Below are 14,714 nucleotides of genomic sequence, written 5' to 3'. Positions count from 1 at the left end.
TGTCAAATTAACTACGACTACATCTTCAAGTTTGAAAATGAGAAACTAATCCAGCAGCAGAAGGGGAACACACGAAGGTTCACAAATACTGTGGAAAAGCAGCGTGGAAGTCATTTTTCACTCTCTGGCTTCAGCTGGAGGAAGCAGGATCCCCATGCTCTTAGTGCAGGTCACCCAAAGCCTCTCACCTTGCTGATTTTGGCAGGTGTGGGCTGCGGCGCCGGCTGTGCTGGTGTCGGGGTCGACTGCGACGAAGGCTGCGATGGATGCGGCGGCTGCGGCTGCGGCTGGGGCTGCAGCCCGTGGGTGGGGATCTGGTGAACCTGCCCCGGGGTTGTCACGTTCACCATGTCATTGGTCTGCACCTCAATCTTGTAGCCAGGTGGCAGGAAGGTGTTGAAACCCATGATCAAGTCCGGGTGGCCCTTGAAGAGCTGCGACACACGGCTGATCACGCCTGGAGTGTCGATGCTGAGGAAGGAAGAAGATCACAATGTTCACCATCCTCTGGGACCTTTCCGTGGGACAAGGCTCTCCCCACAGCAATCTTCCATTAGATTTTTTTTTTTTCCCTTATCACCTCTAACATATGAAACAATGCAAAACTGAGTCCTATAAACACACTGCTGAACTCCAGAGTGACACTAGCATTATTTTATTAGCCCAGACAGCGTTTCATATCCACAAGATCCAGTCCCAAGTCTGATCATTATTAATGGGCAGACAACCAGACAGCCAGATGAATCAGCTGTCAAGGCTGAACTTGTGAACTCCCACTCTAAGCAGAGATTTAGTACATATGAAGGGAAGCATTTCATTTTCAGAAAACAAAGCCCACAACTGCTTTTACATCATTTTCCAGGTGCGTTATTCTGTATACAGAGGACAGAATTCTGCTCCTGCTCTGTGCTCCCATGTCCACACACTCTCTTTCTAACCTGGAAGGAAGAAGCAAAATGCAGCTTGTTACCTCTGAGATTTAAATTCCTTCATAATATCCAAGAAGTCATTGTAGACCTGTGGCTGACTACCAAACTGTAGCTTCACCTGGTCAAGGTAAGACAATGCATCCTCCACCTGGAGACAGACCAGACAGGTTATATTAGCAGAGAAGATTTGATTTCACCTCCCATTGTTCTGCAAAACACTCATCATTTGAAAACACAGCTGTTAGCCCTCAGCCAGGGCAGGGAATTAAGAAGCAAAAAGCTCATGAGCCTAGTTAGCGTACTACCAGCACTGTCTGAATAAGTGGTACTCACTCCCCACTCCTGGCCCACAAGATAAAATTGTACCAAAAAGAGACAAAAAGGAAAAAAAGCAACACAGATCAGCAGAATTACTCAGAATAAAAAACCCCAACAAAACCTAACACACTCCAAATTTGCCATCACTGAAGTGACTGCTAGGATAAACAGAACTAGACTGAGTACTTTTCCTGCATTCATATGTGGAAATTATTATGGAAGTCTAAGAACAAGCAAAGTGGAAATGACATATTCAGTGTAGTAGATGTCTGCCAGGTACACACTTGCACTCCTCTCAAAAAGCCAGACATTTCAGTTCGACATAGAAGGGCTTTGAAAATGGCAACTGGGGGCGGCAAATTGTTTTACACCTCTAACAGCAAGAGGTTCATGATTCGTGTACCAATAGCCAATTTTCAGAGGTACTGGAAGAACAGCCACGGCCTTAAGCAAGAGCTCTGGGTCCCTGTGCCTCCAGCAGCCCAGCCACGCAGTCAGCAGCTGCAAGAGCTACACACGGGACCTCTCTGCCGTCTGAAATTAAATAACAGCAGTGCAAGAAAGACTCATGGATAGCCCCAACCTTGCACCAGCCAAGGATTTTCCATGGATTTCGCTGTGAGGAAGAAACACTCTTTTTGAAACCGGTTTTCAGAGGTTTGTAGGAATGAAGTTTCCCACATTCAGCAAAAGGAAAGGGCAGTGGTTTCCACCAAAACTGGAAAAGACTCACACCGTATTTGGAAGAAGCCGAAACAGGCATCAATTTGTATGTATGCGCCTTCTCCAAATGTAGCAACTTAAAGGGGTTATTTTTGGTGGACTTTTCTCTTTGTTTAAGGATTTTACTTCACATAATCTGAGAATAGAGCCTTCCTTACTCCCAAATTACTCCCACACAACCACCCACATATGCCATGTGTTCAGAAAAGCACCAAATGTTTTGGTAATTTAACCCATTCATCCAAATACTCTAAGCAATACGTTTTTCCTTTCCCTCCCTGCCACAAATCTTTTCCTGGCGAGTCCAATTTCTTTTTATTACAGTACGTGAAACAACACGGCTTCGGCAGAAAGTGAAGTCCATTTCTGCACTCGATAGACTCCCAAACACGAGAAGCATCAAATGGGAGGGAAGGAGGGAAGGAGGGAAGGAGGGAAGGAGGGAAGGAGGGAAGGAGGGAAGGAGGGAAGGAGGGAAGGAGGGAAGGAGGGAAGGAGGGAAGGAGGGAAGGAGGGAAGGAGGGAAGGAGGGAAGGAGGGAAGGAGGGAAGGAGGGAAGGAGGGAAGGAGGGAAGGAGGGAAGGAGGGAAGGAGGGAAGGAGGGAAGGAGGGAAGGAGGGAAGGAGGGAAGGAGGGAAGGAGGGAAGGAGGGAAGGAGGGAAGGAGGGAAGGAGGGAAGGAGGGAAGGAGGGAAGGAGAAGGGACCGGGCTGCAGAAAGAATTTTGGGAGAGGACGGCTGACATCAGGCAGCTGCTGACATTACCTTGAGCCTCTGGAACTGCTGCTGGCCCTGCACGGGCACGGCCGGGGGCGTGGGGTGCGTGTGGCTCTGCACCACCTGGCTGCCGTGGGGCTGCACGGGCGCGGGGTGGTGGTGGCCGCTGTGCACGGCGGCGATGGCCGGGCCGTGGCTGCCCGAGCTCTGCGGCACGGCCGACACCTGCCAAGGCAAACAGCACGTCAGGCACGGCCTCGTGGCACAGAGCACAGAGCCTTGCAGGCTTCCCACACGCAGCAATGCAATCGAGGAGGCAGAATGCAGCTGGTTCGAACTTTAACCATGACGGCTAACAACTTTACTCGTCCTCAACTGTCCTCCAAATACAGGAAAGGCCTCCCTGCAAACATGGTCCAAACACAGCTTGTCCCCAGCCTGCACACTCACTGGTTGTCCAGTATGTCCCCTGGCACAAAGACCCGAGAAAGGAGGGTAAAATGGAATTTTTAATCTGGCAGGAGGCAAGGTTCTCTCCTTTCCCTGCATGTCACAAGTAATAATCTGAGTGAATGAATCTTTGTGGGCTGCTACAGTCTTGATAATTCAGTTTGAGTACTGGAAGACAAATTGTGGCTCTCTGGTATCAGCAGGCTCAGGGGAAAACCCAGCTCGGTATTTCCCCTAGAAAACCAGGGAAATACCAGAAAGCATGCACTTTTGGGACTGATTCATATTGCAAACCAGGAAAGTTTCAATTTGGAAAATCATTTTCACAAACCCAGTTTTCCATTCAAGCCTCTTTTAGATGGGACATGCTTAATTTAATCCTCACGAACAAAATAGGGTTTGCCTGCTGGTCCATCTAAGTTCTTTTTAGGAAGGACTGCCAATATCAACACACCCTCTTCCAGCCCCTGCAAGGGTCTGCCTGCAGCTCTTCAGCTTGGTGGTGGCTGCCGCTATCATTGTGAATATCCCTTCTGCAGAAGCAAGGATGAAGCCGTGTGTAAAATCAGGCACTAGACAGGGAGAGCAGCTCACCAGCAACACAAGCATGGAAGATTAAACACGCCAGAAATGTGGCAAAGACAAATATCCCACAAATAGCTTTTCCCTGCTCTTTCACTGACAGCTATCTCCAGTGTACTCTTAAAAAGACTTTTTTTCCCCGTTCCCAACTGCCAGCTCCTTGTTAAGCAGGCAAGAGAGGGAAGAGTGCCACCTAATGACTCTGGGGTAATGTTTTCCGAAACATTTCAATTTTCCTGAAAGTCTTCAATCTAAATGCTGATCTAGTCTGTTAAGCTTAAGATCACCCAAGATACCATATGTCTTCCACAATAGCAAACCTTTTCTTGTTGAAAACCAGAAAAATGGAGGAAAACCCCTCCACAAACCTCACTGTGTGTTTCAGGGATCATGATCTGAGAGAATCATTAGAAGAATTGTGTTCAAGAAAGCCAAGCCACACCATGTTGGTTCATGAATGAAGCCAATAAAGCAAGCATTGACAACGAGACATGCATTGTCCATTTTTTAAAGGAAACCCCGGTTACCAAAACAAAACCTTGTGTCAAATACAGAACTCAGGCCGGCTGCCAGAGCCAGAACTCAGGTGCTGGCTGCCCAGGGAGCTCAAGGCTGAGCACACACACCTGGTAGCTGGGAGTTACGGAGTACTGGATCCCCGTGGCCGACTGCATGGTTTCAGAAACCGCCTCATAGACCGGCGGGGCCGGGGCGAGCACGCGGTGCTGGTGCGGGAAAGCCTCGGTGCTGCTGGTGATACGTCTCTGCTGCGACGCATACACGGGTGACTCCTGCTCATCCAATCGCCGCTTCATGCTGAACTCATGCTCGGGAAGCACTACAAAACCTGGGGAAAACACACTAGGTTAGCGCAGGGAATCGATCCGGCGCTCCCGTCCCGCGCCATGGGGATCACCGCGAGCAGGTCAGGCGAGTTTCTGTCTGTTCGGGTGCTGATAGCTTGAGATGGGAAAGTGGAATTAAAGATTTAGCTTTCAGCACAAAACATGCAACCGCAGCTCACCACAAAAAGTACAGCCTTATTGTTGTAGTAACTTGAAAGTTAATGATTTCTCCAGTCTCACCTAAAGGATGTTGCTAACTGAAGCATCTGAAGCACACACAGACCCTGAGTGATGCAAAGTGTTTGAACGCAACAGACTGGGGAAGGATGTGTTACCTACACGATGTTTATACTGACAACAGAAAAAAAAAAAAACCCTCTTGGACAGTCCAGGTAGGATGACAGCTGTGAGAGATGCTTTAAAACACGGGAAAAAAAGCAGGATGTAGAATCAGAGTTTGAAGTCACTTACAAAGCCCCAAAGTGTTCTGCATTTAATACACGTCTAATAAACACATTTCATGAGTAACTTTAGGGAAAGACATAGGTCTGCTATACCAGGAGTATTTTGGATACCACATGCCACACCTGTGGTCTTGCCAGCACCCTGGCCCCACTAAGAAGTTGGATTCCTGCCTGCCTGCCAGGGAGAACAGATCAGCAGCTCCCTCACTTACTCTCCCGTATTTTTCTTCATGTTCCTGCCCAACCTCAAGTTGCTTTTTTGCAACTTGATTTCACTTCGAATCTGACAGGTCATTCTGCCACTGTCCCACTCCAAAAGAAGCCAGGAATTCCCCAGCTCTGTTGGATTGAACTAGTCACCCCAAGCAAAGTAGTCTTTACTGCAGGCAAATTCCAGTGCTGCTTTCTATCCATTGATAGTTACTGCCATCCTTGAGATGTTTTCTGCTGTTTATTAAAAGCTCAGGCAGCCTGTTAAGATTTTTGAAAGAAAGAAAATAGCGAAACCACCCTCTTCTGCTTCAGGATCTCTCCAAAGCAAGGCCTTTTCAGTTCAGTGCAGTTAAGACACACTCATTGCACAGGCAAGCACATGGATAAATGAGAGGGCACAACGTTCCCCCAGAGTAATGGTACAACAGCCAACTGAGCCAATCCCTGTCCACCAAGTCAGGGCAACTCTTCACAGTCTAAATCTGTCATTAATCAAATAAACCAAAGATCATTAACTATTATCTCACGTCAAATATGGAAACAGGAAACAGCAGGACAGGTGCAGACTTTCCCCTCCATGACATAAAACACAAAAAAGATTTGGAAAGATTTGTTTTGGAAGAGACCTTAAAGATCATCTCATTCCAGCCTCTGCCATGGGCAGGGACACCTTCCACTGTCTCAGGGTGCTCCAAGCCCTGTCCAACCTGGCCTTGGACACTTCCAGGGATGGGGCAGTCACAGCTGCTCTGGGCAACCTCTGCCAGGGCCTCCCCCAACTCAACAGGAAGAAATTTCCTCCCAGTATCCAATATAAACTCCATCTATTAGTCCCAACTTTCACTTGGAGAGGGTAGGACAACAAAGAAGATGCCTTAATTTAGTTTTGAAGTTACTCTTCAAGTTTAACCTCTCAAGAGGTCCCCAAATCACCTGGCAGGTCACAGACAGGAAGCAGAAGAGGACTCCTTGCTCTAAGTAAAGGGGAAAACTCATCAATTGCATCCTAATTGCAACTTACAAACCCTAAGTAAACCCTGACCCCCAGCAAGCAGAGGAACACACTCCAGGAGCTCACTTTTCTAATGGTGCCTGCACTGGTTGTCTTTTCAGCTGGTCTCTGCAGATAAATGAAAGCAGGAAGGTTAACATGGTTACACCCCTCATGAGCTCCTTCTCTCAGGCACAGACCACATTTCGCTTTGCAAAAACGTAGTTTTATGCTAATAAGGCTGGGACTAAACTGAGTAAATCTGGCCTCACACCATCCACCCACGAGCAGAGCTGGCCAGGATTTTGCATGACAATGGCTGAGTGCATGAGTAAAGTCTGGGCAAAGGTTTGCTGGCAGCTATTTACAACCCACTCACCAACTTGGACACCCTTCTGCTCCTAACACTGGTCCCTCAGCCAGTCCTGCCACTCACTGTTGATTTCCCAGGCTGGTTCTCCCCTCACCCTTTCAATATTGTGTTTAGATCCACGTGGTGTGTAAGCGGTGTGGTGGCTGTTCACTGTCCCACCCTTGGGTCTCATTTCCCAAAGCAACACTCCACATTCACCCTTCAGATGGACTCATGAGCCCCTAAAGCAGAGGCTGTTTGAGGGCAGAAGATGGCTGGAAGATTCACGTGCCCTTATGAGGATTAAAAAGCCACCTTAGGCTGTCTGAGAAGACTTTTCCCCACGAAGCTACCACAATTCTTGGCCTGTGAGGCCACAGGAATCATGACAGTCACCACACACACACACCAGCAGCATGAACATCAGTTTTTGAAGCCCCTGATTCTTGCAGGCCAAGCGTACAACCTTCCAAAAATCTACTTTGCTGTATGGTTGATACTAAAACTTCTGTAAAGCAAAAATTACAGCTCGTGAACGTTCATCTTTCCCTCTGAATTCCCCTCACCTTCACCAACTGAGCTTCGACTCTTTTATCCAAGCACTGCACCTGCGTCAACTGTGAAATTATTGTGGTCTGTACATATATGTATAGTCAATATATGGGTAATAGTCAATAGCACCAGTCAATCTTCCCAAATAACACCACTCTAACTCCTACCAAGGGTCTGCAATCCACTAAGAGTGTCTCGCAGCAAACCAGCCCTTAATGAAGATTGCTAATTCACAGGCTTTATTAATCCTAGCAGAGAGATGATCTCAAAGCTCTGCTGTACCAAGACAGAGACTAGTGATGGGAACTTTGCGTGCACCACCACCCAAACTCTGCAGAGAGGGGAAAGCAAACCAGCACCAGAAGAGTGACTGGTCTGTATCCTGCAGAAGGAGATATGATGCTCAATGGTCCCAAAGTTCATTCATTTCCTCACTGAAGTCCTGCTGATCTTGCCCTGGCATCTCCCACCAATCTTCTCTGTTCAAAAGCTGGAGAGATGCGTTGTGCAGCAAGTCCTACCCCTCCTACAGCCCACCAAAAAGCTGAGGAAGGAACAATGAGGACGAAACCCAAGACTAGACATGTCATTTTGAACTGATTTAGCCAAAGCGTGCTGCTCAAAGGGGCAATTCCACCCACTTCCACCCTCAGTAACAACTGATTTTCCCTTAACGATGGGAAAGCCCAGCTAAGGGAAAGGTATTTTGAGAATAAGCAAACAACATCAAAGACTTGTACCAAGCATTTTCCCTCCACATTACAAACAATACCACGCTTACGTCGTCATCTCAGAAATGCAGCACACATCTCTGGCATCCCCTCATGGACTTTGAAGTGTAGATTTAGAGAGCCCCAATTCAAACTGCAACATCTGGAACCTTAATTTGAATGTCGAAAAGCCCTCAAAATACAGCAGGGACTGAAAGTAAGTCACAAAATTCAGGTACTTTCCTTTCTTAAAAGCATTAACAGGATGCACGTAGGAGATCTTAGCTCCACCTGAGCAGACCAAGTCAAGAATTGAATTCCCTTTCCCAGCAGCATTTCTTCTGAAACTCCTTAAAAGGACCACTCTTCATTCTGTCTAGGGGAGGATGAAAACTATTGTTTTTTGGTGTTTTTTTTTTTTTTCTGAGGTTTTTAGCATTCCTCTTCGCAGGAAAAGGATGCTGCATGGGAACACACCTCTGGATCTTCCCACCTGTGCCACCTCCCAATCTCACCAGCTCCGTGCCACAGGTAGGATGCATCAGGCGGACACACACAGGATCCTCAGCTGCTAAAGCAAAGCAAAAATTAAGAAAAGCTATGTTGCATCTCAGTAACAACACTCGAATTATGCAATTCTATCTCACCAACTTCACCAGAGGGTTTCCCCATCCATCTGCCTCACATAAGGCGGTGGGACAGATAAAGGCCAGCGGAGCACATCCCTTTCCCTCTGGTACTGAGGAAAGCAGAGGAGTGGCAGTACTGACACAGAAGGAGAAGGAACAAAGCAGGGACAAGGCTGGATTCAGCTGGTGGAGCATTGCAGGGCTCTCCTCCTGCCTGCTCACTGCTCCACGGGAGGAACAGAGACACAAGAGCCCAAGTGCTCTCCTCTTCCAACGCAAAACTGCCTCTCTGGTGAGAGTTCTGCTCCCCTGCATTTTACCACATAATATCCCAAAAATCTCCATTCTTTCTATTGCATGTTTTCCTACCAGATAAGCAGAGCCTTCTGGCATTAGAGATCAGCTAGTAATGTAAAAAAGGAAAAGCCAGATAGAGACTAGGAAGAAAGCAAATCGGAAAGGTGCGCTGCCTCAACACCTGTTGGAAACCCAAAATACCTGTAGATAAAACAGCACTTTCACCAACAAGCTGTAAAAGATCAACTGGAGAGGATTTTGGTCCCTCTGAAATTGCAGAGCTGCAGAGGATTTGTTTAACACATATGAGGCCTTTCTAAAAGGTTTTCTTTTGAGGGAGAAAGGACTCAAAAGTCAGGAGCAGCAAGTGTAAGTCTCAACTCAGCTCCCGGAACAGTCACAATGTCCTGCAGGACACATCCCACATAGGATCACAGAAGAGGACATGGCAGTGCCTGCTGGAAAGGAGCTGGCTCAGGTTCTGGCAGCGCTGCTAACCCAGCCACACGACTTCCAGAACGTGACCCAGCTTGATCAGCAGTCACTGCTACACTTTGTTTTCACGGTGCCACACAGCCCGGATCCCCCGCCTGTAGCATGGGGATAACCCCTTGGCCACGCTACAGAAAGGCACATCCAGGACCAGAGCATCATTCCAAAAGGAAATGAGAAGCATCTTTAGAAAAAGGTGCTGGAAAAGCACGACCTGAAGCTTTGGGAGAGTTTTCTGCAGGGTGACACCGTGACAGCCATGCCAGCGCTCGCCAAGAGGCAGATGGGACACAAAAACCCCCCACTCATCCAGATGGGTAAGAAGTTGGTGAGGCACTGATCCCTGCTTTGCCAAAAAGTGGCAAACCCCACCGCACAGACACGATCCTAGACATGCTCTAGAAAGCTCAGAGCACTGTTTTGTCCTGTTCCCTGACTGCACCTACTCCATGCACAGAGCGAATGATCAGAATCCTTTTATTTAACCAAATGAAAAAAGAAAAGACCCCAGCGGGGCTGGAAAGCAGCACGGTCCCAAAAGCACAACCCAGGCTGAAGTGACAGCTATTACGGGGCTCTTTTCTGCTCCAGCTCCAACAGCCATAAAAGCTTTCCAAGGCTGGAGAAGTCCAGAACAGCAATCTGGACAGAAAACGATTCATAAATCCTGGAAACGTAAATGATCCGCCTGCCAATTCCAACACGATGCTCCCAGCCCCAAGACCCACACGTGCCAGGAGCCTGTGCAGAGGGCTCCCCTGGCAATCCAGACTGGGGCCAGGGGGAGAGCATCCCCCTTCCCCACACTGCTCACAAAACCAGCCGGAATCAGCCAGAGTTTCCACAAACTTGAGCAAATTAGTGCTGTTTTTTCGGATGAACGATTTACGGTGCAGCATCTCAAACAAATTCATGCTGAGACCATGTGTCTTCACCAGAAGCAGAAGGTGGGAGGGATGAGGATAAGATACTTTGGGGGGAGAAAGCACGATTTCCTTTTGCAAAGAGCGTACCCATGTGAAAAACTGCTAACTTTACCTCAGTAGGGGAAAAAAAAAAAAGATCCTAAAAAGTGGCTTTCTGTCCTTGGAGATCCAGCACAGGCTGACACCAGGCTGCCAAGGCACTTTATGTGACGAAGGAAGTTTTACAGATGCTTTAAAATTAGCATATTAAAATGAAATGCCATTTGATTTTAAAATACTGTACTATATAGTTAATCCTATATAGTAATGTTTACTTTTCTGAAACTGTGTTTTTTTAAATAATTACAAGTTAGGAGTGGAAAATGACCAGCACAGATACAGCTGTACTGAATTAAGTCGGGCATTTCCCACTTGTTTACTGACCCTACACCTTTTAGCACAACTAAAATCGTCAAGTTAAAAGACAAACATGAGGTTTTATGTCAGCCTTAAGCTACGCTTTAACACACAGACCAGGTTTGGATTCCTCTGGACAGCGTGGGAGACTGAAAATCCAAGCACAGCTGGAGATGCCTTTGATAATTAGTTTAAAATAGAGCTGACACAACTTTTTTGTGACAAAATTTTGTCACATTTCAGTGGTTCAAATAAATAGATTTCTTCAGGGATGTAACTTCTATCTGAACGCACGTGCTATTCACACAAATAACGACTGTTAAAATTCATTCTGAACCCAGGCCAGGAAAAGGCAGAAAAAACAGGATTTAGTTAAGCAGACACAAAGCACGGTCATACTTTTAAAGCTACCTGAACTCCACCAGCTTCCTGCTATCAAAAAAAACCCCAAACCCTAAAGTAGCTTCTAGGGATGTACAACAGCCTGAAGAATTAAAAGAAGGGGATGAAATACCAATGCAAGTGCCTGCCAAGTTCACAGCACTGGAGGACGAGCAGAGGGATCCGGCTCGCTATTAAAATCGCCGGAAAATTAATGGGTGCACGAGGAGCTCTCGGGTTTCCATGCATCTCTACGCGTCGCTCCAACAGGTCCTTTTGCCGAGCTGCGCTACGGAGCTGGAAAACTGCGAACAGCGACGAGGGGAACCCTCCGCGATCCCGGAGCGGCCGCGAAGCGCCCGTGGCGCGGCGGAACGGGATCCCGGAGGGGGGGCACGGCCCGGCAGGCGCTTTCATAGCAACTCCGCCGGGAAGTTGGGCGAACACCGGGACCGGGAGAGCCCCGCGCCCTCCCCCCGGCTCTCGGAACGCCTCCCCCGGGCGGGCGGGAGCCTCGGCGGCGGCTCCGGCGCGCGGTGCGGCCGGTACCGGGGCCGAGCAATGCGGGCGAGCGCTGCCGGGGGCGGTCCCGCCGCAGCCCGGGAGCGGCACCGGGCGGAGGGCGGGCGGAGGGGCGGGGGGAGGAGGCGGCGCCCGGCTCGCAGCGCGCCCAGCGGCCGCCGCACGCTCCGCCCGCCGCTCCCGCCATGCCGGGGCCGGGACACCCCGGCGGGGCGGGGCGGGGCGGGAGGACGCGCGGCCGCCCGCGCGGGCCGGGGCTCCCCGGGGAGCCGCGCCGCGGAAACCGACCGCCCCCCCCCCCCCCCCCCGCTCCGACCCCACGCCGCCGCCGCCGCCGCCGCCGCACCGGCGCCGGGCCCCGCCCCCTACGGATCGCCGGAGGGGGCCGGCCCCGGGCCCGGCGGCCTCCGGTCCCCGCCGCCCCGCTCTTCCTTACCTCGAAGCGGGCCCTAGCAGCGGCCGGGTCTCCCTCAGGGTCCGGGGGTGGCGGGCACCTCCCGGGCGGGCGGCGGGGGCGGGCTGTCCCCGGCGCAGTGAGAAGGGGGGGGGTCCCCGCGCCCCTCCTCCCGGAGGGGGGGGGGCGGGCGGGGGCGGCGCCGGTGCCCCGGCGGGGGCGGGGGGCTCGGCGGGGGGGGTAAGATGGAGTAACCGTCTGTCGGCCGCCGCGGCGGAGCGCTGCCCGCTTCTCTGTTCCCCGGGAAATCCCGCCCCTCCTCGCGCAGGGGGGGAGCCCCGAGCGCCCGTTGGGCGAGAGGCGCGCCCGTCACCGTCTCGGCCAATGGGAGCTCTGGCCCCGCCCACCAGGCCCTCCCCTATTGGCCGCGGCCCCCAGGAAGGGGATGTGGAGAGGAAGGGAGGGAGGAGAGGAGGGGGGGGAGCGACCGCCGAAGAAAAATGTCCGTATAAGCAGCGCGCCCCGCCCCCGTCCCGCCTTCCTCGCCATCCTATTGGCTGCGAGATCAAAGCGCCGACCAATCGGCGAGCGGGGCCGCGCCGCCGTCACGGCGAGAAGCCCACCCACGCGGCGAACTGGCCCCGCCCGCCACCGGCGAGGCCACGCCCCCCTCTCTGGGGAGCCCTTTTGTGGAATGTTTACATCGCGGTCGCGGCCCGCGCCAGCGGCTCGCCCCGTCGATCCCCGCCGGTTCCGGGCTCCGGTGCCAACCGGTTCGGCGGCGGGTGTGGGGAGACTTGGCGGCGGGGCTCGAGCCCGGGGGCGGCGCGGCGCTGCCTTTTGTCCCCGACCCCTTCACTTCCGGGATGGCGGCGCCCCACGTGGGGCGGGTCGGTTACACGTGCGGGTGGGGGGACGCGGCACACACACACACACACTCGCTCACGCACACGCCCCACACACTCGCACACACTCACACTCACGCACGCACGCACCGAGGAGGAGGAGGAGGGGGGGGCCGTAGGCGGTGCGCGCCGCGGGGGGGCGTCGCCCTCAGCTGCCGCGGCCAATGGCGTGTCAGGCAGGGGGCGTGGCCACCGCGGCAATGCCCCCCCCTCCTCCCCCCACGCACACACACTCAGTCACTCGCCTCCCCCCCCGCCCGTCGCGCGCTTCCCGCCGGCGGGATCCGGAGCGCGCGCGCTCTTCTGTCTCCTCCTACCCCCCCCCCCCTCCTTTTCCCTCAGGTCCTGCCCGCCCGCCCGCCCCTTGGGAAGCGATTCCCGTGAAGGGGGGCAAAACTGGGAAAGTGTGTGTGGGGGAAGCAGCTGTTACATACCCTCAACGCGCAGGCGAGCAGCCCTGAATGGAGGGGGAACTCCCCCCGGGGCGGATTGGCCCCGCGGTGCCGATCGTCACGGCCGCACCGCCCACGGCGGGAGGGGGGGGCGCGGGAAGGGGGGTGTGAGGGAAAGGCCGCTCGGCGGAGGGCGGGAGGGAGCCCGGGGAGCCGCTGCCCCCGCGGCACAGTAGCCATCGTTCCCCTCCGCTGAAACAAGAGGTGGAGGTGGGGGTTAATGCCTTCAATTATCGTGTTTCTCTGCCTTTGGAAAGTTGTGGAGTGGGCTGCTGGCTTCCCCAGACGGAAGCTGGAGGAGCCAGGCCTGGCCGCCCGTTAGTGCTCGTCTGGGCGTCTAGAGCGTGCTCGGGAAAGGGTGAAATACAAAACACACACGTTCCACGCTTCTGTTAAAATGTGTATTTCAAGCACCTTCACCCAAACAAAGTCTAAATCTCCTAGGTTTTTGGTGGGTTGTTGTTTTTTTTTTCTTTCTTTCCAGCTGTTGTTCCTTAGAGCAGAGAGCGTTGCGGGAGCAGGCGGGGGGGTGGTGCCAGGACAAGGCGCGGGGAGCGGGCAGCGTGGCCGTGCCGGGACAAGCGGGCTCAGCGGAGGAGGCTCCCCGCGGCTGGGAGCCGCTGCTCGGTTCAACCCCTGGAAGAGCCCTCGACAAGGGAGTTTGAGCCTGCACGGGCTGCAGTGCCGCCGGAGATCGAGCCTGAGCCTTGGAAACCGGAGGCAAGGAAGCAGAAGGGCTGGGAAATGAAGCCTAGCTCTGGAGCTAGACTCCTTCCAAACTCCCAGGGCGCAAAATTACAAGCACTAAAGTAATCGTCATTAGCGAGGCAGCGTGCATGCAGCCAAGAAAGCCAAATGAGACAGGTGGGCACAGCGATGGCAGCGCCGCTCTAGGATTGCCATGCAATGCCTTTAAATCCCCGCTTCCAAACTCCAGCGGAACTTTGGATTTCATTCTTGGAATTGCCTGTGCTGTTCCTTGTGCCCGTGCTGGCTGATCCCCATCTCTGGGCCACTCCAGGGAAGGGGAGGTCCTGCAGGCATCAGGCTGCTTGCACTCAACAGCCCATTTTTCCCACCACTGTCCAAACAATACAAAGTTTTTCTTTCCAGTAACTTCTGGCTGTCTGCGTCAAGTGACCATTTCCAGAGAAATCCCTATTTCTGCTGCTGAGCAGGACCTGCTGGCACAGAAGGAATGGATAGAGCAAAACATCGTGTTGTGCAAGAGGACTGAAAACGCTGGCTTGGAGAAGAAACATAGCCCTGGAAATAGTAAGGGAGGGTGAGTGTTTGGGTTGTTTTTCCATGGAAAAGATTTACAACCTTTTCCTCCACCTCCAGCACAGATGGGATCTTCATCCCTCCTTGAAGGGAGCAGCATATCCGAGCTATTCCCATTCAGAGCCAGAGTTAGTGATCTCCATCCCTCTCCTCTGTTTATTCCTACCAGACACCCAGGACACGAGTCTTGG

General features: G+C 52.4%; 1 protein-coding gene across 1 annotated transcript in view; it reads right to left on the bottom strand.

The window, feature by feature from the left end:
• SIN3A (SIN3 transcription regulator family member A) overlaps positions 1-12,025 on the bottom strand; it is a 30,680-nt gene extending 18,655 nt beyond the window's left edge. The window contains exons 1-5 of the mRNA XM_066195994.1: positions 11,925-12,025; positions 4,345-4,565; positions 2,735-2,911; positions 971-1,077; positions 189-471 (exon numbers count right to left, since the gene is read on the bottom strand). Coding sequence (XP_066052091.1) covers positions 189-471; positions 971-1,077; positions 2,735-2,911; positions 4,345-4,533 — 756 coding nt within the window. The 5' untranslated portion in view covers positions 4,534-4,565; positions 11,925-12,025. The remainder of the gene's footprint in view (positions 1-188; positions 472-970; positions 1,078-2,734; positions 2,912-4,344; positions 4,566-11,924) is intronic.
• Between the last annotated feature and the right edge of the window lie 2,689 nt (positions 12,026-14,714).

Source organism: Chamaea fasciata, unplaced genomic scaffold (genome assembly GCF_029207755.1).
Source record: "Chamaea fasciata isolate MVZ Bird 193981 ecotype frontalis unplaced genomic scaffold, bChaFas1.0.hap1 SCAF_14, whole genome shotgun sequence".
NCBI classification, from domain to species: domain Eukaryota; kingdom Metazoa; phylum Chordata; class Aves; order Passeriformes; family Sylviidae; genus Chamaea; species Chamaea fasciata.
The sequence above is the reverse complement of the archived record's forward strand: the minus strand, read 5'-3'. Positions and strand labels throughout refer to the sequence as shown.